The sequence below is a fragment of the Oreochromis niloticus genome, linkage group LG18 (genome assembly GCF_001858045.2).
Source record: "Oreochromis niloticus isolate F11D_XX linkage group LG18, O_niloticus_UMD_NMBU, whole genome shotgun sequence".
In the NCBI taxonomy this organism is placed as follows: Eukaryota; Metazoa; Chordata; class Actinopteri; order Cichliformes; family Cichlidae; genus Oreochromis; species Oreochromis niloticus.
Genome location: NC_031982.2, coordinates 20,184,808 through 20,210,710, shown reverse-complemented (window position 1 = coordinate 20,210,710; position 25,903 = coordinate 20,184,808). Strand labels below are relative to the sequence as shown.

Genomic DNA, 25,903 nt, shown 5'->3' with positions numbered 1-25,903 from the left:
GAAAATTTTCACTTATGGATGGCAAAAAAAAATATTTTTGTTGGTGGCGGAAACAAGCTTCCATTAATATTTCACTAATTGCTCTCAACTTTAACTTGCCAACGTGCACATCTCATTTTATTTTGAAAATCAACGACCCGGAAGATTGCTTTCTTCTTCTGGTGACCTCCTGGGAAGTCCTCATCATGGCGCAGGCAGTTAAGAAAGTTGTGAATAAAGTTCCTGCATTAGTCGGCGGTAAGTTTTCTCGCTCTTATTTTTGTACTAAAACATGAAGTAAGGTTGTTACCGTGAACCGTGTAGCAGGGGCAATGTCGCGTTGCTTACAGTTTGTAGCAGCTGTACAGCTGCACCGTGACCTCTGGCGTCAAAACATCAAACCATGCACCAAATCTTTATAAGTTTGTGAAAGTTGTATTTGTACTTTATAGAGTGTTTCGTGAGAGGCGAAATAACCGTGTTGCGTTTGAATTTGCTGGCTTTACTGCTCCTTGGTTTACGTGGTCTGTGTGTGACTTTCAGCCGCTCTTACATACTCCAAACCCCGGCTAGCGACCTTCTGGCACTACGCTCGAGTGGAGCTGGTCCCACCGAGCCCAGCTGAGATCCCCAAAGCAATAGAAGCTGCAAAAGGTCTGATCAGGAGCTATCAGACGGGACGCCTGGGACAAACTACAGTGAAAGTAAGTTTGAACTGAGTCGATTAACCTCTGTTGACCTTCTAGATTAACTTTGCTGTACAGAAAGTAGACCTTGAAGGAATGGCCAGCCTGTAATTTGTAATGAACAAATAGTTTGACAGATGTGTGCTTCCATGTTGCTGTGGGAGTTCAGGGCCCTGAATGATTAGATTTTATATTGGGCACCAGAAAGTACCTATTTTGAATATTTACCAGTAGTTTGTGAATTTTGCTTAAGAGTCATTCCAGATGAGTTCATCAAACACCTCGCACCTAATTTAGGGACTTTAAGCATCATTCTATGTTAACTTCAGCCAAACTTGTGAGAGTCCATATTCATATAGCCATGGCACAAGATATTGCCCTAACATTTGAGGGCAATTCAAGTAGGTTATGTAATGGGGAAAAACAATATATTAGGTTTTAAAAAAACCCTACCTTCATCTATTATTATTTTAAAATAACATTTAATATAACACTGTAGGGACCTGACATCCCATTTAACTTTGCCCTTTTCATGCAAATCTGTGATGGTGAGGTGGGGGGGTTTTTTTGCCTCTCTTTTTTATTTGATGGCCCAACATTGACCCTTGATACATTGGTCACTCAGTGGATATTGTGCTTTTGAGTTGGAAAACGTAAAACACTAACTGACTAACATCTTTATTAATGTTTTGTGTAAAGAAGCACATGTGATAGTTATTACTATCCTTTATTCTTTACAAAGTCTGTTTCACTGTCTCAAAGTAAACATTGTGGGTTTCTCACACACACAAACATTTACAGAACGTGTGAAAGTAAAATATAGGGAAACACACCATCACAAGTGCAGTAACACCAGCTGAATAAAATGTCAACAATTATTCACAAAACCTGTTTGTGTTACATTATCAGGCCTCGTGCAGGAACTGTTACTGAGTGTGTTATTCTAGAAACATTTCAGGAGTTTTCTTGAGTGACAACTTGTTGTTTCCTTGCAGGATGCCATAAGGAATGGACTGGTGACCACTGAGGTGCTGATGTGGTTCTACATCGGAGAGTGTATTGGCAAAGGAGGCATTGTTGGATATGATGTCTGAAAAATGAACTTTTCTTCCTCGTCTTTTTCTTCCTCGTCTTGCTTTTCCAGTCATTACATTCTCAACAGCCAGCACCAAATTCTTCCAAATAAACATATGTTTGTATACAGGAGTAGATTTTCTGTCTTGAGTATTAATTTCAAGAGAGAACTGAGTCGTATTTTATTCATAAAAGATTTACAAAATGCAAGAAACCAACACTGAATATGTTCTACACCTAATGTAGAGAATATTAAAGTTTGCATACACGTTTAACTTAGAGTGAAAATGTAGTAGTACTGGAGATGGCAACAAAAAAAAAACATATCTTCATTCAGGCCGCATAATTTATAGATGCTACTGCTACGTAATGATGGACATCTCCTCTCGCTCTCGACTCTCCGACATCGCGTTCACGACGTTTCCCAGGTATCTGCAGAAAGCTTGCCTCACATCCTCTGGCTCTTCTTCCAGGTTGGAGTGAATGAGTAGCAGTCTGCTTAGATGTGACGCTGCATGAGAAAATGTGACTACATTAGCCCAGAGATAATGATTCTCGTGACTTTCAGAGGACTGCAGCACAAGTTACCTAAAGGCAGCCGTCTGTCTTCCACTCCACTGCCGGGCTTGTGGTGAGCTATGAGCAGACACTGGCTGTCCTGCAGACCTTGAGAGGAGATGAACATCGAATGCCACATCTCTATTTCTTTGAGGTGACTTGGAACATCAGGGTTGAAAATGATCACCACACCGCTGGAGTCCTTCATGATTGCAGGCCAGCATGACTCAAATCTGTATGAGAATACATCTTACTACCATCATATTACAATGAAAGTAACAACACTTAATTATCACATAAAGGTAAGGATAACGTCTATGCCTCCACTTACTTGAAATCCCCTGAACAGTCCCAAAGTTCAACCTCGCATGACTTGTCACTGCTGCCCTCAGGCTGCGATTCAAATTCCAGTATCCTTGAAACAACAGAAAGTAGTTGCACTTTGTATTTTTACACAGAAAGACTGATATCTCTCAAGGAAGGCTGTGATATTGGTTTAATCTTATTGCGATGACTGATTTTTACACTAAAGTGACACTCAGAGTGGCTTAATAGTGATGTTGAAAGCAGTAAAGCTCACATAGGATTTGTACCTGACTCCTTGAGTAGGTCTGTATTCACCGCCCACATTTTCTGTTGTGTCTGAGAGAAAATTTGCAAGAACTGTTTTCCCACTCTGAAAAACAGAAAAGCAGATGGCTTTAAGTACGATGGCAAAATAGTAGCACATTACCCAGCCTGACAGACGGGAATTATTACCTCCGGCAAGGAAGTCATGTTTTTGGTAGCATTTACATGCATGACATTCTTTCTGTCTGTAAGCACGATAGTTTGAAAAGTTTTGAATGAATTCTGGTAGTTATAACTTAGAAACAGTGATTCTTATAAATATTCTGTGCATTGTCAACATATAGAATGTACAATACAAAGATTTGAAATGTCACATTTGACCTCTGACCTCTTCTAAAAGGTCAATAAATTGAACTGAAGGTCAAAGTGATAGTAATGCTATATAGAGCTAACTATGCTTCTTAATGCCATTATTTGTATTGGCAACATTTAGGAAATGATACTGGTATATGGGGACTCTAAATATCACACTATAGTTTGCATCCAAGTACTGTCAAGAGAAAGAAAATGACCTGCAAGCTCAAGTTATTCATGAGTGAACTGCCTTGTGGAGGTTTGCACTCTCATGTTTTAAGTAAATATTAACCTTAAAGTTAACTACTAGTGTTACATAAAAAAGTAAAAAGTAGAATATGTCCCTTCTTCTCCTTTCACCTGCTCCCTTTAGGGGTTGCCACATCAGCCAACTCAGCCCTCTTTGTGTCCTCCTTCACCACATCCATGAACCTCTTCAGTGGTCTTCCTTATTTTCTCATGCCTTCTAGCTTCATTCTTAGCTTCCTCTGTACATGTCCAAAACACATCATCCTTGCCTCACCAACTTAGGCTACGTTCACACTGCAGGTCTTAATGCTCAATTCCGATTTTTTGATCAAATCCGATTTTTTTGTCTGCTTGTTCACACTACAAATAAAATGCGACAGCAAACGCGCTCTAGTGTGAACCCTCAAAGCGACCCGCATTCGCAAAAGAAGACGTCACACACAACGCGCCCTGTTTAGACCCAGAGCAAACAATATTGTTTGACTGATGGCCCTTAATATAAAGACTTCGGAGTTTACGTTTCCCAATTTTTGCTTTAAGTTATTTTGTTATTTACATAATCATGTAAATAACCTAATAATTATCCTTATTGCTGTTTTAGAGAGGAGCGGTGCTTCAAAGGATAGTTGCAGATTCCTGTCAGAATCTGCAGATTATACAGTACAAATAAAATTTTCACGTTTCTCCAACGTTGTCTTCCCAACAGTTTCACTGACATCTACACTGGATGGCCAGGAAGCGTTCACGATGTCTTCTCGGGCGCTTCTCCGGCGCTGATAATTGGCGTCTGTCTTGTGTCAGTGACGTAAAAGAATGTAGTCTCTAAACTCAACCTGTCCTCATACATCACCCTCACCCTACTCCTGACTTCCTCATCCAGTACCACACTTCCTCTCATAGCATCCTGAACCTCCATAATTTCCTTGATGGCACAAAATGAGCATTCTTGTAAGTATAAGCACATGAAAACCAATACACACCCCTCAATTAATATAAACAAGTACAGTAAGTTTTGATATTTATTTTATTTTTTAATGTTTATACAATATTGTGCAAAAGTCGTGAGCTACTTTTTGTCGTTCTTCCAAGGAGCCAGAATTTTTTTAAACTGGTCTCGAGCAATAGTTCTCCAGGCTTTCTGAAGCTCTTTCAAAGTTTTGCCTGCCTTTTCACCTTTTAACTCAAGGGATAAACCAATGTTGTGTCTACACAGAACAGACAACTTAGCAACAAACCTGTCTTAAATTGTATCTCTAGGCACTTTGTTATTAGTAGCCTGTTACAAACATATAATTTTGGTCCCATTGTTTTAGTTGAACCCCTGTTATAAACTGACAGGGTGTACCCAGCCCTGTGGCAGCTGGGATAGGTTCCAGACCCCTCCGTGACCTTGATAAGGGTAAGTGGAAGAGATAGATGGATGGATGTTTTAGTTGAAAATGCCAATAATGTAAAATATGACTCAATTTGCCAGGCGCAAAATAGTATTTTCTACCAGCAAGGGGATTACACATCAGTTATTAGCAGAAAACTTGGCATGTACCAGCATGGTGTGTCCTAAGAAAGTTTCAGGAACCTCGACAAGTTGAAGCAGATAAAACCTGTCTGCAGTAGTTGAACAGTAACTAAAAGTCATGTCCTTAAGATATAGGGAAAAAACTGAGAGATGTATGTAGCCCTTCAATTGATCGACTGTTCACTGAAGCCTCATTAGAAATGGTTTCAGTGGAAGGGTGGCTGTCAAAAAAATGCCATTTCATTAATGAAAGGAAACGGAGAAAAGGCTGTGGTATGCCAAATTACACAAGAATTGGACTAAAAATCAGTGGCAACAGGTTTTCTGGAGTGATTAATCCAAATTTGAAAATTTTTGGTTTCAGATCATCTCAGCATTTATGGGGAGGTCAGAGGAGAAATGCAACAGTTAAAGCCATATGTGGGGGGGGGAAAGCCATCTCGATCTGTCATGGTTTGGAACTGCATTTCAACCAGTGGTGTAGATCTTGTCAACACTGATGGAATTATTAATGCAGAAAAGTATTGTCAGATTTTAGTCCACCTTGCAATACCATCAGGAAAGATTCTGATTGGCAGCAGTTTCATTTTTCAGCGTGACAGTGATCCCAAACATACTGCCCATGCAGCAAATACATATACAGATAGTAAAGCTTAAAACACGCATTTTTAACACAACCAGCCATTTATTGGGCTCTCCAGAGCCCAGTTCTCAACAGAACAGAAAAAAATCGGCCACCATCTAAAGAAGAGTTTTGAATGTCCTTCAAAAACCGTAGAGAAATATTCCTGAAGGTACTTAAAGAAATTACATGAAAGCGTGTCTCAAAGAGTTCAGACTTCGTTGAAGAATAAAGTTGATCATACCAAATATCGACTTCCAAACTTGTTATAATGTTACAAACTCAGTTTTTAATTTAATATACTGTGTTTCAATCTATGTTTGCACATTTTTCAATAAATCTCTGCACCCATTTACTTATCAAAATATAAAAAAACATGAGGGGTGGCTCGAGACTTTTGCATAGTACTTATCACTCCTTTTCCTTTCGTTACGACTGAATTTATACATTACTTTGTTGAGCAGTGACAAATAAACTCAGACCGTAGATGTAACAGTGAAGGGTATGAATACTTAAGTCCAGTGTTTCCTCTGGTAATATTAGCCAAGGCAAATTTCACTGTTGACGCTTTTCGCTACCTGCTGGAATCTGAAAGGTAAAATAGCAACCGGTGTAAAGTCAAATGAGAATTTACTCACCTCATTGGGACCAACAAAGAGTATTTTAGCTTTGAACATTTCCACTCAACTGACGCTGGTTAGCATTAGCTTTTCAGCTAACTTATCTTTAAAAAATTCCGGGATAGCGAGGCAGTATCGCAACAGCAAGGTAAATGGAAATCAGCCAGACTTAGCTGCGTACATATCTAAGCCATGTCATACTATATTTTTAGCTTTACTTAATATATATCTTTTTAAATGATCTTCGATGCTTCCCGAGGATGGCGTACTAGCAATCGCGACAGTAAACTTCTTTTCCGTTTCTATGGTTTCAACCAGGCTCTCTGCTTTCTCTTGTTCATTGGCTGTTTACGGGTCTAATCAAATTTGGCCCCGCCCATTCAACCCTTAGGGAACGAATCAACAGAAAGATAGTAAGTTGACGTCGTTACGCTGCCTCACATCTAACAAATCGAGTGAGACTTTCCAAGAGGCGACTCCCCAGTGTGGAGGAGCGTTATTTACAAGAAGTACAAGGCGAAGGAGTAAGTGTTGTTTAAATTTTCAGGCATGCTTTTGTAAGTGGTTACTTGGTTTAGGCGTTATTAAACACGCTAAACTTGAATGACGATTACTTGGTATAATTACTAAAGTGCTTGCTACGCTTAGAATTCCTTAAAGCTTAACAGCCACTTAACCTTGTCTGTTGCTAAGAAGTAGCTTCATTGGCGACTGGCTTTCTCGTGTCCAAACAGGACTTACTTTTAACCTTCCTCTTGTGTTAGCTGTCTGTAACTATCTCCTATGTTAAAGGGTCGCCTTTAACCCGTGTTCTAAATCAGCCAGAAAATACCCTCAAAACAGCGGTTTATCATCCAGTTTGTTTGTTACCTATGGGTTACATTGTTAGGCTTTCTTATCAATGAAAATTATCAATTACAGCATATCGCTTCTTTTCATTCTAAAAAAACCCGCTAAACTGAACCTTAAGAGAATTTTATAAAGAAATAGAAGGTTGTGGTTCTATTACTATTACTATTACTGAGAAGTATTACAACAAATGTCTAAAATAAATTTCTTCTGATCATTATTATTATTATTTGTATAAATATTATTAACTATAATAACGAATGTTTTGTTTTTTAAATTTTGTCCACCATGGTAAGTTTCCTCCTGACAAGTCATTGCCCCAGATCATAGATGGTAAAGAAACTGTCACACATGATATTGTGACCCCACAGTCCAGTAGTCATATGAAGGACTACACGCTTTCCTTGGTTTCACCCAGGGATGCCACTCGGAGGTTTGCCTGTGTAACTCTGTATTTCCCATGCATAGCCGGTTTTTGCGCATAGTATATTTGCACATATCGTTTGAGCATATTATATGCACATCTGTTGACAGTAAGAGGCATGTCTCCAGAGGATGACCTTCGAAGTCCCCCCCTTGGTTTCAGCGGTACCAGGGAGGATTTCACTCTGAGTCGTGGCGACCTAGACAGCAGTCATGAGCCTGTTGGTAGGACCAGGGCACGCAGCAGTCTCCATACAGGAACCCCAGAGTGTGAGATCAGCTGGTGAGGTCCTACAACGATGATGCATTTGAATATGCACTCGCCAGCTGCCACAACTTTACTGATTCAAAGTGTTTTCTTGCTTTCCTTTTTATTTTAGTCTCAGAGATTTTGGCAATAAAAAGAATCCTTTCCTGAAAATGCTAATGGATGCAGAAGCAGCTGCCAATTCTGCAGCAATCCAGCTAGTGTCGTTTAAAGACGCCATGGACGATGAGTATGCTGTAGGTCTGCAGCAATTTTGGATAAAGCTAACTTTGTGTAAAGCCAAAGGGTTTCCTACATTAAACATATGTTTTTGCAATTGCTGTCCTGCATTTTCTCTAATTTTCTTTTTTTTAATGTCAATTAAGGATTCAAGACAGTCTGCCAAAGATAAACGCCGAATTGCAAGACAGCGTGGGCTTCTGCTGGAAAAGCTAGAGGACTTTAGACGAATTAATAAGTCAGTGCGACAGAAACTGAAACAGCTCCAAGAGGCGGAGGTTTGTTAAACTGCTACTACACTGTATAAGTCAACTGTATTTAGTTTGAAATCATAGCAGCACATGAAACCGCAAATAAAAACATACTGAAAATGTGTTTATTTCTGTCCTTGCTTTAAATAATTCCACAAAGGCTAATCGAATTGATGCAGACCAGCAGATTGACACGCTGCTGAAGAAGATCACGCAGGCTGAGAGTGAAAATGAGGTGAGTTTTTTATTACACCTATGCAGTGGCACAAAAGAGGGAAGTGTAAGGGATTAAGCTTTGTGATTAGCTTGTGAAGATTTAGTCAGTGAAACAAAGTGATAAAGGATAAGTTATAGTGGTTAGATAGATGGATTATTAATAACATTTCATTTATTGAAATTCCATTGTCTCCGCCTGCGGTCAAATTCTTTATGGATTCCCTCACTGATTACATTTTTCTATGTGGGGAACAGAAGTAGAAATATAGTTTTCAGCATCAGCTCAACTGTTTTAATACCTTTGAGTTTGAACACGGTGTAGGAACAAGAGAAGAAAGACATTAGTCCTACTGGCATTAATGCCAAAAAAGCTGGCACTGATAAAAGAAACTGATAAACTTGGGCTATCATTCATTGTGCACTGGTGTGGTTTGCAGTCAAGTGTGAAGCAACTGAGATGAGAATCAGCACCTCCAGGTCTGAGACCATTATTCTCAGCTGGAAAAGGTAGGAGCGCTGACTCTGGATCACTGACGATTTGAAGTGGTTTGGGCATCTGGGTGCCTCCTCAGTGAGGTGTTTCAGGCATGTCCTACCAGGAGAAGGCCCTAGGGTGGACCCTTGACACGCTGGAGATTATATCTCTCAGCCTGAGAATGCCTTGTTGTTCCCCCAGATGAGCTGGAGGAAGGGGCTGGGGCAAAGGGGCAGCCTTTGGTGATTAAACTAGTGAGAGCACAGCCACATTGGTTCTGATGTCACAGTACATACTCTAAAGGTGTTAACTTTACAAAAGCGATTTTAATGCACAAAGCAGCCCCTAAAGTGAAGATATGGTGATGTGATAATATGCATTGGTGTCCATGTTTTTTCTCGCAGAATGTAAAGAAAGATTTGAGTGAGAGTGAACAGAAGGTCAGGGAGCTGATGGATCTGCGGAGAAAAGAGCAGGTAAGTACAGCAGAGATCATTTGCAGATGAATTAAGTCATTGCCCATGAAATTATATGTTCACGCTGGCTTCAACAGGAGAACATAAAGAGTGCAGTTCACATGACCAAGTCAGCAGAGGCAACGCGTGCTCACCTACAGGGACAGCTACGCAACAAGGAAGCTGAAAACAATCGCCTTACTGTACAATTACGGGTACAGACACCTTTATCAGCTAGCTGCGCTGTAGACTAAACTGCTTTATTAATGTATAAATTAAAACTGCAAGCTTGTGGGTTCATGGTCTTTGCAGGCTCTGGAGAGACTCATAACTGAGCAGAAGCTGGAGATTGATGATCTGAAGGGGTCTATCACCTCTCTGTCTGCGAAGGCAGCACAGGACAAAGAATCTCTGAAGAAAGCCACCCGAGCTCAGAAACTGAGAGCGGAAAGATTTGAAGCTGCTATTGAGAAATGCTACGCACAGCTGAGGGAAAAGGTACGAGGTCAAATTGGTTCATTATTTTGGCTTCAGAAGCAGATGAGGATCCTGTTTGGACTTTGTTTGTCTTGTTTGGCAAACAGGATGCTCAGCTGGCCAAAGCCCATTCAGAGAGAGACTCGAGGAGACGACAGAAGGAGCAGACGACAGATGAGAAAGACAAACTCGTTGCTCATATAGACTTATTGAAAAGGTTGGTTGGTTCTCCTTCCCAGCCATTTCTCATTTCTGAGTACATCAATATTCAGATGATGCATGAACTGTAAGTGTCTGTTTCCATTAAAGTCAAATTGCAGACTTGACAGTGAGAGTGCAGAAGGAGAAGGACGAGCTGACTGCAGCAAATGAAACTCTGATGCAAAGGCTCGAAAAACTCAGCTTAGACAACGGAGAACTCGGCATAAATAATGCAACACTCAAGGTACAAGTTACTGAACAGCTTGTATGTGAGAGTCATTACTGTGAAAGGCAAAAAGCACAGACATGTTGCAAGAAGTTTGAAGTCCAGTTTCCATATTTAGGAGTTAGCAGGACCTTATTTTACTGAAACTTTGGATTTCTCTGCTATCCCAGGAATCTGTAGCTCAGCTGGAGCAGCAGCTCGCTGAGTGCGAGTCTGCCCTCGTAGAGGAGAAGATTGTCTCACAGGAGAAGAAGCATCAAGCTGAACAGTTCTGTTATCAGGTTGGTATTTTGATTTAAAACCTTTTACTTTCTCATGTGCTGCAGCCCTGAAATATTCCAAACATCACCCAGTGACAGTGGGTCAGCTCCGCAGCGCCGTGCCTGTGAGATGTCTGATGCATGTAAGATTAGTACAGGTGACTGTCCAGTGAATTTACAGCGAGGAACTGAGCATCTGGTTTGCTGCCCTCTTCATTTTGTGTGCAGGCAGAACCTCAAAAATCAAACAGAGTATTTTATTTTCCAGCAGTGAGAAACCATCAGACCTAGACCGTCTCTTGTTCTCTGCTACGTGTATGCAGGGAAACTTTTAATCATGTTTGCAAATGACTGTTATTTTTATAGACCCACTACTTTACTCTGGAGTCAACAAACATCAAAAAATGTGCAATGTCGAAAAAAAAGGCACTCTTTCATCATATTTGATCCTCTAAAAGATCATTTCTGAATAAACACTGACACACAACAAAGAGTGTTTTATGTTCTTAAAACTTTCAAACCTTTTACTTCTCATCTATTAATTTCAAATATTAACCTTTCAATTCTTGTTTTTTTTTAGTATTTTATATCTTTTCATGTTTGAAGGTCTTTTTTTTCCTGACGCAGTTAGGATAAAGTAGTTTCCAAACAGGATTACAACAAACCTATTATTTACAGACACAAAACGTGGTCTGTAGAAGCCACTGAATGAATTACACTAGTTTTTAATGACAGGGAAGCGCACAGCAGGTTTCATGTTAATGTTCTGTATTTTTTTCCCCCCTCCAGGTTGCACAACTTCAAGCTGAGCTCCATGATCTAAAGATAAAATATACAAATCTTTTAAGAGAGACAGAAAAGACACGAGATGGAAAAGAGGCAGAAGTTGAGAAGGTACCACCGCCCTTCTCTTTAATTTGCTTTATTTTATTTACGTTATGTGCACAGTTTCTGTTAAGCTAAAAACTAATTCTAACAGCCCATTACAAGTCTGTCCAGCTCTGTTTCACCTGCTGTTTAATGGCCAGTCATTGTGCACTTAGTTTTCTTTTTTCAGCTGCGTAACCACAGCTGAATGAATCATGTACATCTGTGAGGATCTCTTGGGGAGGTGTGCTGAATTTTAAAGCATATTACTGTGTTTCATTTCCCGAAACCCAACTCTTTTTTTTGTGCCGTTCCTCCTCTGGAGCCCAGGTGAGGCAGGAGCTGCAGGGGCGCGTGGAGGAACTGAACGCTTACCCCGAGTTACTGAATGCAGCTGAGCAGAGTCTCTTTGAGTGCCAGGAGAACCTGCAACGCTCGGAGAGGAAATGCTCAGAAAAGTCAGAGTCCATTAGGCAACTGCAGGTTAAGGTGTGCAAAGCCAGCTGCTGTGGTCAAAGAATGTAAAATGCAGTCATTTTCCTATTTTTTGACCACTGGGTGGCAGTATAGCCTCAGGTGACCGCTGGTGCATTGTGGTTTCTAATAGTGCTGTGAGTGTTGATGTTTGTGATTGCTGTGCAACGTTTAGGTTGAGCCCACTAGCGAGTCTTTTGTGCTCACCAGTGTGATCTCTGGTAGAACCAGACGATCGCGTGTTTCCGTCACAAGTTTTTTTTATCTCAAATCCGCTCGATTTGAGTCTGATAAATGTTCAGCAGATCGTGGAGGTAGTTGTTGTTTTAAAGTAGCATTTGTGCACGTGATGTGGTTGAATGTTTTCTGCACCATTTACTTGTACCCCGTGGAGGTAACTCTGAATTTTATGTTTTGCAGATGGAGAGTCAAAGCAAACTGTTGAGATCATCTGCAGAGATGAGGGAGTCCATTCATGAGGCCAACTTACAATTACAAGAAAAAGTGATTTCTATCCAAAAGTAAGACCCCAAATATTAAACACCTGCTCATGTTATCAGTATAGAAACTGATGCTTACTGTGTGTGTGTGTGTGTGTGTGTGTGTGTGTAGAGACACAGACAAACTGCAGCAAGAGAACCTGGAGCTGGTACGGAGGCTCACGGCTCAGGAGGAAGCTCTCAGCTACAGCAACCGGCAGCTGGATCAGCGCTCGTCAGAGTGTCAGGCCCTCAGCCGACAGCTGGAGGCAGCTTTAGCGGACGTCAGACAACAGGTACGGGTTAGCTGTTGGAGTGCTGTCCAACAGTTCAGCATCTGTTCTAAACTCAGATCATCAAGTAAGACATTACAACCTAACAGTTCAGTCGAGATTTGTTTGAAGCCGGCTGGAGATACATAGTAAACAGGCAAAGCTAGATATGCATGTATCTGTGTAAAACAACTCGTGTTACTCCAGCTTGGTGTCAAAGAGAGATTTGTCGTGCAGAAAATGGCACATCCCATAATGATATTTCACATTTTCACCTTGTGTAGGTCACTAAGGTGAAAGAAGAGGCTGTTTCCAGGGAAGAGGCTCTTCAAACCAAAATCCTGGAGCTGGGAGCCGAGAAGAGCAGAAGGGAAAGCGAGCTGAGGCTTCTTCGCCAGAGCAAGCTCAACGTAAGGGCCATAGAGAAGACACGCTCACATTAGACTGAACTTTTCTTGGAAGCCAGCGCTGAGCTATATTGTCTGTTTGTGTCTCTCAATCTGCAGGCAGAGAAGCAGTATGAGGTGCGTCTGAAAGACCTGCAGCTTAGCCTGGACCAATCAGAGAGCCACAAGCGAAGCATTCAGAATTATGTCGATTTCCTCAAAAACTCTTATAAGGCCATGTTTGATGAAGGACTGCAAACATCAACATCTTATTTTCTGAAATGATGGAGGTTTGCATTTTAAATCCTGATTTGTTTTGCACTCTGATATTTATTGGGTCTGTTTAAAAGGGCAACGTGGGGGTAACTAAAGCCTGATATTTGATTGGTCTGATCAGTTTCTACTTTTACATTCAGATTTTTGAACTGCATTTCCAGGGATCAAGTGAATCTGCTGTTTTTTTAAAATACAGTAATGTTTTCAAATGTTTGTACATCTTGAACTGTGATGTTTTGGTGCTATTCTGCCCTTATGACAAGGAGCTTGTTGCATAACTGTTACATAAGATTAGCCAAACTCTGAGTTGAGTAACACCTAATAGTACTGTTGCATAAATATTACACATTTCAAGTGTAAATGGAGGATAGCAAAGACTACACTGGGCTGTAGGAAACCTCTTTTCAATTTCTATTATTTTATAAATTTTAATAGATTAATTTATAAAAAACAAAACAAAAGGACTTTTCAGCAGGGTAAAATGAATTTGCTAGAAGGACTAGCAGTCAGGTTATTTTAGGCACAATGGAGTATGTACTCGATCTGTCTTATGCAAGTGGCTACAGCTGAACGACTTTTTTCCACAGCCTGCAGCTGAACACCAACAAAATTATGACAGCAGTTGTTGGCCAATGCAAGTGGTGCTTGAAAACTAAGCATTTTATTGGTGCTTACATCCTTTTCAGTAACCTTTGTGTCTTTATATTGCATTCAAAGAGTGCACGTATGCAATAAATTACATGTGCCAGTAAAGCAGCAGGCACTGCACTCAAATAATGTTTGATTGTAAGTCAGATACATTTTTGATTAAAATGTGAATTTATGAATTGAATGAATTCAGAGTGAACTGAAAAAATGCGAATGTGATGCACGGCACAGTGCATCACTGGTGGAAAGGTTTCCCAGCTGCCAGTAATGGCTATCTGCACTCTGCCATATTAAAGAAGCAGTACACTGTGTGTAGTACCTGACATAGGTGCCACCCAAACTTGCACATTCTGTCAGGGTTGCGATATCTGATAATTCGCAAAATTATAAATTAGCTCCTAAAGGCTGCCAGAATAATATAAATCCCAATTCAAATATAACATTCTTTCTATCAGCAATAAGCAGTTCATACATTTAGAAACAAATTTCTGCTCCATCTTCTCCACGGGCTTGATCTTATAACACTGATAACTGTGGAAGCTTCCACGCCGTCATTCCCATCGTCAGTTCAGCAGAAAGCAAAACTTTTGGATTCACAAAAAAAAAAAAAAAAATCTAATTTTAATTGCAAATGACTTTTTGTTTGGTCACATTTAGACCCAGCTGTGTTTACCTGTGATAGAATGAATCAGTATTTCCAGCTGTGACTTTGTCCATCACCCATGATAAATCTTCTGCTCTGACTAGTGAAGCTGATTCAAAATTCAGCATCTTTACATAGAAACTTTTAATTTCACTGTTTTCCTCACGGTGCTGGAAACAGGCATGAGTTTGTTTGTTTGTTTGTTTGTTTGTTTGTTTGTTTGTTGGTAGTGGCCATAGCAAAGGTGTAGTTTGCACTGGTTGTGTTTTATATTGGGAATCTCAGCTGGACTGAGAATGATTATGTGTAACCATTAGCTGTGAAGTCCATGCCTTTAGGTTGCAAATGTAACCACCCACTTCTAACTCTGTTGTTGGTTTGTCTAATAAAATCTTCTATTACTCTGGCCTGGAGGCAAACACAAGAGCTCCGGTATCAGCTGCAGCGTGACTTACCGAGATTTACCGAAAAACTGAGCCATAAATGTACCATGTTTATGTCTTTTTGTTCTCTCACTGTTGCTTGTGCTTCCCTGCTGTATCTATGGTAATAAACTACTGTGAGTCCAGACCTCTGAAAGACTGATGTGTTCCTGCATCGGACGTATTCCCTCGAGTGAGCAGGCCTCCTCTCAAGTTCTCAGAGACAAAGCTCTATTGTGCTCTCCTTCAGGGGATGGAACGATTTCATGGCTGCGTGCGTCAGTACTTCTGTTTTTTTTCCTTTGCTCTTGTGGTCTTGCCTGTTTACGTAATTCTGTCGATCACTTTGGGAATTTGCTTTTTTCTGCTGCTTTCTGCTTACATGTGACTTTCGGCATTTCAGCGCCGAGATGGACACACCCTGTGCTTATGTGCTCGTTAGGATCAACAACTTTGATAGCCCATTTGTCTGTTTTTTCTTGAGGGTTTTGGTGCTGCAGAGCCAATTATCACTAACGAACAGAGGCTTCACTGACGCATAAACCCTTGCAGCTCTGCGTAAACCTGTTGGTTGGGTTAGTTGTTATGTCCCAGCTCAGCTCAGGGGTGGTGGAAAGTGCCATTCAACCAGACAGTCAAACGCAATTATGAATTACAAAAGAGGCAAACTGCATGGATAAATAGGGGTTGGCAAATCAAAGAAAATTAAAAAAACAGAAAGAAGATTTATAGAGTTCAAGAGATTATTAAAGTTCAAAAGAAAATAACTCCCTGCCCAAAACAAAGTGCAGAGCAGCAACACCCTTTTCCCTAATGTAGCTAAACAAAAGAAACAGCTAATGTGTGCCCAACCCCAGGCATACACAAGCACCTCAAAATCATCATCACTGCTCCTTATTATCTGCTCATAGCCTTAAGACCGAATCAGCAGAACACATCTTAGTGTGTGCATCACAAACAGCAGTCTTCAATGAGACCTTAACCAGGTGCATCTAGTGAATGCTGCACAGGTCCAGTATCTCTCTAATCAGCAGCAAAGACAGAGTGATTGTGACAGAGCCAAGTGATGGCACAGCAGAGCCCGCCTTTGACAGAAATACTGAAGAGTTAAAGACACGAGAGCAACAACAGCTACGGCCGTGACAATCAGTCATATTTCAGTCACATTTGCCTTCTATTCTGCGTATCGTAAATCACAGTGGAGGGTTTAGATTATCGGTGTAAGCCTATACCACTGCCAGAAAGCAAAAATCTGCAACTTGTGCCCAGCATCTGTGCAGCACCAGGCAAACTGCTGAGAAGTTTACATTACAGACATTCCCAAACCTATTCAGTGACATGTAGGTCCTCTCAGAAGTAGGTCAGCCAGATGCTAAAGAGACTGAAAATCGTTACAGCTGAGACCCCCTGAGAATTTCCAGTTTTTCTCAAGACAAACTATTAAGTAAGATAGTGGGGAACTGAATTGGTTTTCCTTGAATTTATTGGAGATTATAATCTGTTAACCATGAGATTAACAGTCTGTGTGTCCAGGCTTCAACCATATTTCTGTTTCGCATTGACAACAGAGTACAGAGAACAGGACAGTAAACCAAACGTACAGTTTTCCATGCTTAACATTAACTTTGCATTAAAATAAGTATGAAACATAAATCCCTTTAAATAACAGGAGCGCAGTGAATCAAAAGAAACAGCTACCGCGTGACGACACATTTAGCAGGTGCCACAACTTTCCACACTGCGATTTAACATGTTTTGTCATTAGAGGCTTAAATATTATTAAGTACGTACAAAGAATAAGCAGGAAAAACATTTGAAAGTTCATTTAAAAAAATGCAGCATTCACCATTTAAAAGCAGCTTCACAAAGAAGCAAACCACAAGGCTCCAATTATATGAAGCAAAAGTCTTCTTGCGCTTAAATCAAGCCTTTCGGTTAAATTTTCAGTTTGTGGATGTCATTGAAAGGTCTGTAGAGCTCAGGTGTCTTTTTAGCGTTGTTGGAGCAGTTGAGATTACACTTGCACGACTCGATCGCCATCACCATCCTCCTGAAGGTCTCTCCGTTTTTGCACCGAAAATGGATGGGCATTGTCCGGGTCCTGTGTGGCCTGCAGCATTGTCCGTCTGAGCAGGATCCGCAGTACCTGCGCTGCAACTTCTTCAGGCTACGACAGCCTGCGTATGACAGGTGAACTGGATGGCTTGCTTTTCCTCTGTGACTGCATTTTTGACCTTTCTGCAAGAGAGAATGTATCTAGGCTTTAGTCTTAACATGCATTGGTTCTCAGCCTCTAATGAAATAATCATTGTATATGTTCATCAGCATATGGTGTACCTTCGAGGTCAACTGTTTGCAGGGACGGATTTCACAGATCCGAGTTTCTTTCACCAGTTTGCATTGTTTGTTGCGGTTGGTCAGCCTCGTGGACACACCAGAGCCGCAGGATTTGGAGCAGGGTGACCAGGCTGTGGTTTGAGGCATGCACTGGACTCCTCTGGCAAACATGTGGTCCACTGAATGACTCCTGAAAGCTGTGCAGATGTTTTTAAGCAGATATTTTTTGCAGTTAAAAGTGGGTTAAAATAATGAAAGCAAGCAAGACTTAAATGCAATAAAAATCAAGACTGCTCACCAGGCAGAGACTTTGATTCTCCCCACACAGAGATGAACTCGTTCTTTTTGAAGAGGTCGTCTTCAGTGGTTTTGACTTTGCTGAACTTTCTTCTGTGCTTTTTTATCATAGCGCTCTGTGCCTCTGTTTTCTCAGGGCAGACTAGTTGTTCGCAGCACCCTCCCGGTACTTTGACCCGTCTTGGTTTGGCACAGCCCAACAAGGGCAGCGAGAATTCACGTGGGCAGAGGGAGACACATCCGACTGCACCGTCGATGCAAGTGCACTGGTGTTTGCAGTTAGGATGGAAGGTTTCCCCGTTCTGGTAAATCTTGCTGTTGTACTCGCATGTTCTCCCATTTAATTTGGCTGTTAAAGAGAAGCAGGGAAAGGCTGATGTGATGAAAAGGGAAAAGGTGACAGTTGAAAAACAAAAAAGATCAGAAAGGGGAAATGAAGTCAGCGTACCTCGACAGACGCCCTTATCCAACCCTCCAAAGTTGCACTCCAGTCCCTTCGCTGGATCACATGGCTGTGTTTTGCTGCAGTCTTCAAAGAGCTGCCGGGCACAAACCTTACAGCATCCACAGCTGTCCAGCATGAGACTGATACTGCCTGCACATGTTGGGACTTCAAGGGGACACTGGCAATCCTTTGGGCACGAGGCTGACACCTGAGGTTAGACCAAACATCCCACCTTTGTAATCAACATTACTTTCACCCACAGAATATAACAGCAGACATCAGACGCCTTTTCCTCACCAGCGTAAAGCAGAAGACAAAGACCTTCCACATCTTCTCCAGCTGAAGCAATCTCTCCTGAGCGAAAAAGAAAAACCAGCCTCCTTAATATCACTCAGCAGACCTGGCAGCGAGATGACGGCTGTTTGTTCTCCCTCTTTGAGAGTCCCCATCCCCTTTTATCCACTTCAAGCAGATCTGACGTAGACTAAAGAGGTGTCCCGAAACTATGAGAGGAATGCTTCTCCACATGTCCTCCCATAAGCCAAGCAGAAGTTTCTCCCTCCCTCCTCTCACACTCGCTGTGCCAAGAACCACCCCTGTGCAGCTTCCACTCAGCCAGGGCTTTCTCTCCGGTTTTACCATGTAATGCTTTCTCATTTCCAAAGAAAGTAGATATTTTTGACTTTTCGACCATTAAGATTCTCCAGAAATAAAACCTTACGTAACATGCAAAACAATGGCGTGGATAATTTTTTGATTGCACTGCTGGGAACTGATTTTATTCTGTTTTGTGAGACAATGATTGCACTATTCAGTCTCTATCACTGTTATGAAGGAGCTCTTTTGCTCCTAACCAAGACTTTACCAGCTGGTGCTGGACCATATATATATGTATACCTGGCAGCTGAAATGCATGTGAACATGGCTCCTTAAGGGATTTAACACCAGGCCACTGCAAGTTCTGACATAAATATTGAAGGAAAGCCACATATTTCTATGACTGACTGAATTTCTCCCTGAGCTGAAGCTCTGTTTAGACTGTTGCACGTTGTCTGCGAATAGTGTTTGTATTTTCCAGCCTTGCTAGTGTTACAGATTAAATTTCCCTTCAGTCATCCTGTAAGGGCGTGTGGATGGATTTGAGTTTGACTTTAAGTTTTCATAATGAGAGACGAGAGCCTCCTGGAAACGTTTGAAACTTGGTAATCCTCTGTTTAGTCTAAATCAGAGCAGTCAGAATGAGATACTAGACAAAAAAAAAAAGAATAAAAAGAAAACCCAAGCAATGCCTGAAGCAAAATTCCTCTCAGGATGAGCACTGCAGGCTTCTTTGAAATAGATGCCAGGATAAAAAGCATCTTCTTCCATCCACATCAAAGAACAAAGGCATTTATAAGGGAGAGAATACCTTTCCTTTCATTATAACCTGTGAGAATAAGAGGCCGAGCAGAGCAGATTGGCACCGCTTCTGTCTTATCTAACTAAGGTTACAAAGGCCGGTCTGAGTCAGCGCCAGCTCCAGCAGATGAAGAGCGAACAAGCGGGAGCTTGGTGTGTTTACCGATGCCTGGAAATCGCTGACTGTTGTGGCTTGGTGTGGAAATTTCCTTCCAAAATTATAATATCAAGAATCTGTACAAACATGTTAGGTAAGAAGAACGGAGGCGGATGTGGAGGGCAAATTGCATGTCCTCTTCCCACAGTTCAGAAAATGAATGTGAAATAAAACAAGTGAGAAATTGAATCTTTCCTCTTTCTTAACATCCTAAAACACTGTTACCCCAACAGTTTAAAGCCAGGGTGTCAAACACTAGGCCCAGGGGCCAAAATTGGCCTCACGGAGACTCCAGTCCAGCCCACTGGACAGCTTTAGAAAAAATGAAGGAAGGCTTGAATCTTAGACTTTTAACTGTGTTTTCATAAGCTTCATTTTTGCAGCCGTGGTCATTCACGCTACACCAAAGTAACTGGTCTTTTCTAATTGGAAATTAAGCTTCTATACACTGAGACTGGCCCATTTAAGATCAAAGCTGGCTGCATCTGCTCCTCGATGAGTTAAAATGAGTTTGACATCCCTGGCTTAAAGGAGTAGTCATCACTTTTTGGAGCAGATATCAGCGATGCTGAAAATCTAATATGGCAGCAACTCAGTGCATATAGAAAGCAGAATGATACTACTTTAGATATGAATGTTTCTGGAAGCCACTGAAAGTTTATATTTTCAAAAAGAAATAATAAAAAGTGCCACGCCGTATTACAAGCTGAACTGATCACTGTAAGTGAAACCTCTGCTCTACCTCACATTTTCACATCATGTGCAAAAACAACAATCGATAAAATAAAACACTGACCTTATAAAATCAGTAGACTAAAAGTAGACAAATTATAAATAAGAAAATGTGAAGAAAATCGTGTTAGAAAGTTCAATGAAAGATCAAATTCAAGGAACATCCTGGGCTTTTTACTACATTTTACAAGATCCAGAGAAGCTTATTCATGTCTTTATGTCTTGCAGGGCTGCCTAATGCGATGCTCCTTTTATTGTCCTCCCTAAAAAGACTGTTAGACGGTCACAGATAATTCAGAGTGCTCTGATTCTCAGCTCCCTGCACTGACTTCCAGTAAGGTACAGATTTCAAACTATTGGTTATTGTTTATATGTCATTAACAGCCCTAAATATATATCTGAGATGCTTAATGAATATGAACCCAGTGGGTCTCTAACCTGGTGACAAGAGCAGACAGATGTGAAACTAAAGAGGGCTTTATATACGCCTCTTGCAAAGAGGCGTATATAAAGCGTGCATTTTCTCATATCTTGCAATTTACTTAATGAGAGCGACATGTAATTACTTGAAAGTTATTGTGTTAGAGAGACCTTTTATCCTCCCACAGATACTTGATACAAGCCATGGGTGGACGTGCATTGCACAGTACTCTGCAGCGCCCTGTTAAAATTACATATCCCTGATACTTAATGGGATACACCCGAATGGGTAAGGTGGGTGGGCAGGTTATAATAGGCTGTATGAAAAAAAAGCTATAAAAGAAGTCATTTTGCATGGTACTTCGACTGAAAAGCGCAAATACCTCCTCACTTACGCATATTGTAAAATCACAGTGGATGCGAGGTCACGGTGGTGTCTTGGCTGTTACGTGAGAGTGGGTTTTGTGCTGATATGAATGATAGTCCCGTTGGTGACATCATTTCTATAAATGCCTTCTTTTCTTTTGTGTCTGGCTCTGCGCGAAGGGCACTCGGGAGTCAGCACACTGGGTTCATTTGAAACGCACAGCTGGTTATTTCCAGGCTGCTGAGCTCTGCTGTCCAGCATGAATGAAGGGAATTGTGGTGAGGAGAAGTGGGCACGCATTGTCTGTTTCTGTTAACGCTCATTCCCCATTTTTGTTTAACATCTGACATTTTCCTGCTGCGATGAAACAGCAGCCAGACAGCTGTGAGGGGGCTTTAAATCATTATCGCTGCGTGAGTCCTGCGATCTGATTTACAGTTCATATACATTTCTGCTTGCTAATGGTCTTTTCACACAGCACATACAGTACTACACTGCAGAGCATGACAAAACAAGCCTGATAACAATCTCCTCGGGGAGCGCCCCTCCTCTCTTTGTGCTATACTGTGATTAGGGGGAAGTGAAAATCTGTATGCATTCAGCCATTGTGTAATAGACTTCATGTTTACCAAAGTGTCTGATCACTTCTACTGCGCAGCACTTCACTTTGTATATGTGAACTTTGACCCCGTGTTGTCTCTGAACTGCTGATGATTTTAATGCTATGACCCTTCAGTTTTATTTGTATATAAACTGTTCTGTGACCTAATCTATGATACAGACTCTGCCTGCTGACAATTTACATTGTGATCATCGCATTTCAAAGCTCAGTACTACACTTTAAAATGTGTCCAGCTGCATGACTGACAGTAACAGAAATATATTTACTTGATGTACAACTCTGATTTTCCGAGTTTCTGTGCAGATTTTCCAAACAAGACCAGCAAATCAACAGTTTACATAAAATCAGCTCCATCACAGCCAACTAACTTATTAAACCCTTAGTTGTTTGTGTAGTAGTAATAACCTTATTATTATCATTATTTTTGCAGACGCTGTTTCAGATAGTTTAGTTTGTGGTGCTGTTGAGCTTGTTCAGACCGAATTAGTCTTAGGTGCACATAAGAAACTGGCAGGCAAACCTCAAATGTTTAATTTACTCAAGTTTAAGGCGCCTGAATTTTCTAACACTATTTAACTTCTACGCTGTTTTTCACAAGGAAAATTTATCTGATGGTGACAGCTACTTTGCAGATTGTGACTCCACATACAAAACATGCAAACAGATCGTAAAGCACAGGCGTTTTTGTGAAGCAACTGAAAAGCCCTGCATCACATTAAAAAAGCTTACATTTCACCTCAGACTTGCGTCATTGCAATAAATCAGCAACAAAAAAGAAAAAGTTATAATTCTAAATTGAAATTAGCTGAGAATCGCTCTGTACTTAAGTTACTTTGTAAATTACAGAAATCTCTTGTGCAGTAGCCACACAGTACAGCAGGGGTGCCAAACTCAGCTCAGTTAATTGCCCACAAATGGAGTAAACTAGTAAAGTAAAAAGCTCTTATCCCTCCTGCTTCTTTGAAACCCATTACAAGTGGTAACATTTCCCATTATTTTTCTTTTCTCATTTAATAAGCAACCCTGAGATCACTAAAGAAAAATAACTGCAATTTTAAAACTATGTCTCAGTTTTTCCCCATTCATCAATATTATCTTTATATTAAAGTTTACAGATCACAGTGGGAGGACACCTGGCCATAGTGATTTATTTTAAATCTTTCTGATTCAAACAACTAGTTTAGATCTAATAATACTTTAAACTATAGATGTTTTCATCCCCACTAACTTCACTGCAGTTTTGACACTTTACAGAGCTGTCCGGTATGGGAGCTTTTAAGAGGGCCACTTCTGTGCCCTGGACCACATGTTTGACATCACTGGCCTATAACACTTACTTTTCTTTGAATGAATGCTGTCATAGACTAAACTGCGGGGCATAGCAAAACCTGCCAAACGTGGTGTTTGTATGCGAGAAGGTCCAACAGCGCCACCTAGTGGAGTTATCGAGAGCCGCGCGTGGCCATGGTCGGAAGTGCAGAAGCGCAAGAAGTCGCACAGCAGAACTCAAAGCGAAGAAAGTTGCTCAGTTTGGAGTTGTTCTGGTAAAACAGGAGAAACCTTAAAGTGAACGTGGACTTTTTTATTCACAGTTACCGGTTTAAACCAGCTCTGAGTGGGAAACTGACGTCTCTGCCGTGTGTTGACGTAGTTAAGCCTCGACACAATCAGGAAGTCCGGGGATTTTTTTTTTTTCCGTTGTTGAAACAAAAAAAAGTTGAATGGATAGTCGATAGACCACCTTTTATCGATTAATAATAAGGTGTCAGCTTATTTAACTTCTATAATTTATTCGCTGTTGTGTTTTAATCCACCACTACGAGATTATTAAGATAATTTTCAATCGTTACCACCTGGATTTTCACTTTGCGGGGGAGAGGGATGGATGCTCCTCACCTCACTGAAGATGAAATGGCAGAGATAAAGAAAGACGTGAGTATTATACTTCAGGCACGCCCTGGCTTCCTAATAGATGGCAGATCAATCTGATAAGGGGAGCCATGTGCAAATAGATTTACTGCTAAATATATATTTATGCTTTGCTTAGCGCTATAGGCCTATTAAAAGGAGGAAATGCCCCCACCACACCCTCTTTGTGCCCTCACCATTTCCACTTTCTGTAGGATTTAACAGCAGGACAATAGGATGGACGTTTAGGGCACATCTGGACACCCAGCTTACTTTGTATGTGCCACAGAGAGAGCAGATCCAGGCCTGCTGTAGTCTTTGATATGGGGGAAGGGGGATGAACCCTGGACTGTGTGTTTCCTGTTCATTGACACCTCACTTTGCCCTCTTTTTGTCCACCCTCAATGACTTCCTGTGGCTCTTCAGGTGCTGACCAGATTGCGGCACTACCTCTGCGATAAAATCAGAGCAGATCGCCACCTGGACTACCTGCGCTCTCGCAGGATCCTGACGCGAGACGACGCAGAAGAGATCAGCTGCAGGACTACGCAGACCAAGAGAACGGCCGTGCTGCTGGACATACTGGCTGAGAACCCCCGCGGCCTGGATGCCTTGATCGAGTCGATCCGGGAGATGCGCTCGCAAAATTTTATCATCACTAAAATCACAGACGAGGTGCAGAAGGCCAAAAATGAGAAGATCGAGTCCCTCAGAGGTTAATACGTCAATTTCTAAAATAGTTGTGTGTGTGTGTGTGTGTGTAATGCAAAAAAGTGCTTAATGCGGTTGTTCTTTATGACTTACAACTGTTCCCCTTTTTTCCCCCCTCTTCTATTACTCAGCGGCAGGAGCTTCCAGTTCCTCATCTGACTCCACTTTCAGCACTCCAACCTCAACCAGCGACCTCCCGTTAACATTTTCAAACAACTCCACCTTGCTCTTTCACCCGGACAGCGAGAAAAGCCCTTCCAACTCAGATGTGGGCACCTCACTCGATCTGCTGTCTTCGCAAAAAGCTGGAGACTCCTCTGTGGCTTGCGCCAGCATCGCCACACCTTCCACGACTTCATCCAGCCTCCCGAAGCCCGGAGACCCCGGGGCGCCTCCTCTGCCGGACGAGGTAATGGTCGAGTCCCCCTCCAGCATAGATGCTGGAGCGCCAGGGTGCACCAGCGGAGGCGATCCAAACTTCCAGCCCCTCCGGTCGCGCTCCCTCACACCAACTTCAACTAGGAGTATCTTTTAGGAGCATATCTCAATAAGACAGTTCTCAACCGGTTAAAAAGACAACCACAACACTCTCTCTCTCTTTTTCGGTGTTATTCGTGCCTTCAATGAGGCGGTTGGTGAGAAATTGCTGCACATGGGCATATACTGTATACTACCACTATATTAGCTACCTTTTAGAGTGAAAATGGGGGCATTTTGTCATCAGTGAGGCTGGGATAACTTTTAAAGATTGTTTTTTTTGTTTTTCAAATGGTGGCAATTTGTTGCCTTAGTTTTCATATAAAGCAAAAACCAAACCAAACCCTAGGGTATGGAGATTGCCTAGTTTAAAATGGAAAATATGACTAAAATGAGACAAAGGTGCCATCAAAGAAGAAAGAGGAAATCTGCGCGTGCATCAGATGCATTTCTAACGCGGTTAGATTTCCAACGTGATGTGTCAGGAGTGAAGAAAATGTGACTCACCCTCTCTAACCTCTCCTACTCCCCTTCTGTGACAGGAGGTGTGATTTTTCTGATGAGCTGTAAAGGCTGAATGCAGTTTCTATGTTGTATACACTTGAACGACTACTTGAGAATATATACATACATATATATATATATATATCCATGTGTGTGCGTATAAAGAGCCAGTCTTGGAGCAGAACTCCAGCTCATGTTTTTCTGTTGTTTGTTTTTTGTGTGTGTGCATTAAGTCATCAAGAATTTGCTTCATGTTTTTGTCACTACAATAGTCTTGAATTAGTAAACATAGTTTCAGTGACATCCTATTTCTTTCTCTATTCACTGGTCATGTAATAATAAAACTAAAAGTTTTTCATATATGGACTGGGCTTTTGTTTCTTTTTTCCTTTTTTCACCGTGTGGTTGTGTGGTTCCTGTAGCGATTATGAAAAATCAAAGTGTTAGAGTGCCGATAATTGTTGTTGAAATAGGGCATTAACTGTCGAGGTCAAAATGAAGTGATTGACAGGC

The 25,903-nt window shown here is 41.3% G+C and overlaps 5 protein-coding genes across 10 annotated transcripts; 3 read left to right on the top strand and 2 right to left on the bottom strand.

Moving 5' to 3' along the window:
- The first annotated feature begins 78 nt into the window (after positions 1-78).
- Positions 79-1,874, top strand: LOC100712330 (ATP synthase subunit g, mitochondrial). Its single transcript, XM_003438072.5, has 3 exons — positions 79-237; positions 523-683; positions 1,661-1,874. The coding sequence occupies exons 1-3, from the start codon at positions 186-188 to the stop codon at positions 1,757-1,759; spliced, it is 312 nt and encodes a 103-aa protein (XP_003438120.3). The 5' UTR covers positions 79-185; the 3' UTR covers positions 1,760-1,874.
- On the bottom strand, positions 1,706-6,545 carry ift22 (intraflagellar transport 22 homolog (Chlamydomonas)). 2 transcript variants are annotated; one of them, XM_003438073.4, is made up of 5 exons: positions 6,247-6,545; positions 2,891-2,973; positions 2,629-2,712; positions 2,328-2,530; positions 1,706-2,250 (listed from the first exon to the last, which is right to left on the bottom strand). In XM_003438073.4, exons 1-5 carry the CDS (start codon positions 6,283-6,285, stop codon positions 2,102-2,104), a joined length of 558 nt encoding a protein of 185 aa, XP_003438121.1. In that variant the 5' UTR covers positions 6,286-6,545; the 3' UTR covers positions 1,706-2,101. The 2 variants fall into 2 exon arrangements, with proteins under 2 accessions (XP_003438121.1, XP_025756170.1); XM_025900385.1 differs by having other exon boundaries at positions 2,878-2,973; positions 6,247-6,521.
- On the top strand, positions 4,201-15,165 carry LOC100693041 (outer dense fiber protein 2). Of its 4 annotated transcripts, none has more exons than XM_019348174.2 (17): positions 4,201-4,869; positions 7,612-7,783; positions 7,881-8,004; positions 8,134-8,265; positions 8,399-8,473; positions 9,334-9,405; positions 9,483-9,599; positions 9,697-9,882; positions 9,969-10,078; positions 10,171-10,306; positions 10,459-10,569; positions 11,338-11,442; positions 11,746-11,904; positions 12,310-12,410; positions 12,502-12,664; positions 12,925-13,050; positions 13,147-15,165. In XM_019348174.2, exons 2-17 carry the CDS (start codon positions 7,620-7,622, stop codon positions 13,309-13,311), a joined length of 2,046 nt encoding a protein of 681 aa, XP_019203719.1. In that variant the 5' UTR covers positions 4,201-4,869; positions 7,612-7,619; the 3' UTR covers positions 13,312-15,165. The 4 variants fall into 4 exon arrangements, with proteins under 4 accessions (XP_019203719.1, XP_013125706.1, XP_019203717.1 ...); XM_013270252.3 differs by lacking the exon at positions 4,201-4,869 and adding an exon at positions 6,611-6,752; XM_019348172.2 differs by lacking the exon at positions 4,201-4,869 and adding an exon at positions 7,327-7,510.
- A 1,321-nt stretch (positions 15,166-16,486) lies between these two features.
- On the bottom strand, positions 16,487-18,930 carry LOC100693308 (protein CYR61). 2 transcript variants are annotated; one of them, XM_019347367.2, is made up of 5 exons: positions 18,392-18,930; positions 18,098-18,302; positions 17,651-17,998; positions 17,353-17,549; positions 16,487-17,271 (listed from the first exon to the last, which is right to left on the bottom strand). In XM_019347367.2, exons 1-5 carry the CDS (start codon positions 18,422-18,424, stop codon positions 16,951-16,953), a joined length of 1,104 nt encoding a protein of 367 aa, XP_019202912.1. In that variant the 5' UTR covers positions 18,425-18,930; the 3' UTR covers positions 16,487-16,950. The 2 variants fall into 2 exon arrangements, with proteins under 2 accessions (XP_019202912.1, XP_005476527.1); XM_005476470.4 differs by having other exon boundaries at positions 16,487-17,253; positions 18,392-18,812.
- Positions 18,931-23,223: 4,293 nt separating this feature from the next.
- On the top strand, positions 23,224-25,750 carry bcl10 (BCL10 immune signaling adaptor). Its single transcript, XM_003437842.5, has 3 exons — positions 23,224-23,722; positions 24,125-24,413; positions 24,541-25,750. The coding sequence occupies exons 1-3, from the start codon at positions 23,672-23,674 to the stop codon at positions 24,942-24,944; spliced, it is 744 nt and encodes a 247-aa protein (XP_003437890.1). The 5' UTR covers positions 23,224-23,671; the 3' UTR covers positions 24,945-25,750.
- Positions 25,751-25,903: the final 153 nt, after the last annotated feature.

What these genes read in the sequence shown, in the direction of transcription:
- LOC100693308 (XM_019347367.2), bottom strand. Translation starts at nt 18,424, where the DNA reads ATGTGGAAGGTCTTTGTCTTCTGCTTTACGCTG. An exon ending in AGAATCAAAGTCTCTGCCTG is followed by an intron (nt 17,550 to 17,650) that starts GTGAGCAGTCTT and finishes ACATCTGCACAG; the next exon opens with CTTTCAGGAGTCATTCAGTG. An exon ending in GCAAACAGTTGACCTCGAAG is followed by an intron (nt 17,272 to 17,352) that starts GTACACCATATG and finishes ACTAAAGCCTAG; the next exon opens with ATACATTCTCTCTTGCAGAA.
- LOC100712330 (XM_003438072.5), top strand. Translation starts at nt 186, where the DNA reads ATGGCGCAGGCAGTTAAGAAAGTTGTGAATAAAGTTCCTGCATTAGTC. An exon ending in AGTTCCTGCATTAGTCGGCG is followed by an intron (nt 238 to 522) that starts GTAAGTTTTCTC and finishes TGTGACTTTCAG; the next exon opens with CCGCTCTTACATACTCCAAA. An exon ending in TGGGACAAACTACAGTGAAA is followed by an intron (nt 684 to 1,660) that starts GTAAGTTTGAAC and finishes GTTTCCTTGCAG; the next exon opens with GATGCCATAAGGAATGGACT.
- ift22 (XM_003438073.4), bottom strand. Translation starts at nt 6,285, where the DNA reads ATGTTCAAAGCTAAAATACTCTTTGTTGGTCCCAATGAG. An exon ending in GACTGTTCAGGGGATTTCAA is followed by an intron (nt 2,531 to 2,628) that starts GTAAGTGGAGGC and finishes ATTCTCATACAG; the next exon opens with ATTTGAGTCATGCTGGCCTG. An exon ending in AGACAGACGGCTGCCTTTAG is followed by an intron (nt 2,251 to 2,327) that starts GTAACTTGTGCT and finishes TTTCTCATGCAG; the next exon opens with CGTCACATCTAAGCAGACTG.
- bcl10 (XM_003437842.5), top strand. Translation starts at nt 23,672, where the DNA reads ATGGATGCTCCTCACCTCACTGAAGATGAAATGGCAGAGATAAAGAAA. An exon ending in TGGCAGAGATAAAGAAAGAC is followed by an intron (nt 23,723 to 24,124) that starts GTGAGTATTATA and finishes GTGGCTCTTCAG; the next exon opens with GTGCTGACCAGATTGCGGCA. An exon ending in GAAGATCGAGTCCCTCAGAG is followed by an intron (nt 24,414 to 24,540) that starts GTTAATACGTCA and finishes TCTATTACTCAG; the next exon opens with CGGCAGGAGCTTCCAGTTCC.
- LOC100693041 (XM_019348172.2), top strand. An exon ending in GCCTTACTGTACAATTACGG is followed by an intron (nt 9,600 to 9,696) that starts GTACAGACACCT and finishes TGGTCTTTGCAG; the next exon opens with GCTCTGGAGAGACTCATAAC. An exon ending in ACGCACAGCTGAGGGAAAAG is followed by an intron (nt 9,883 to 9,968) that starts GTACGAGGTCAA and finishes TTTGGCAAACAG; the next exon opens with GATGCTCAGCTGGCCAAAGC.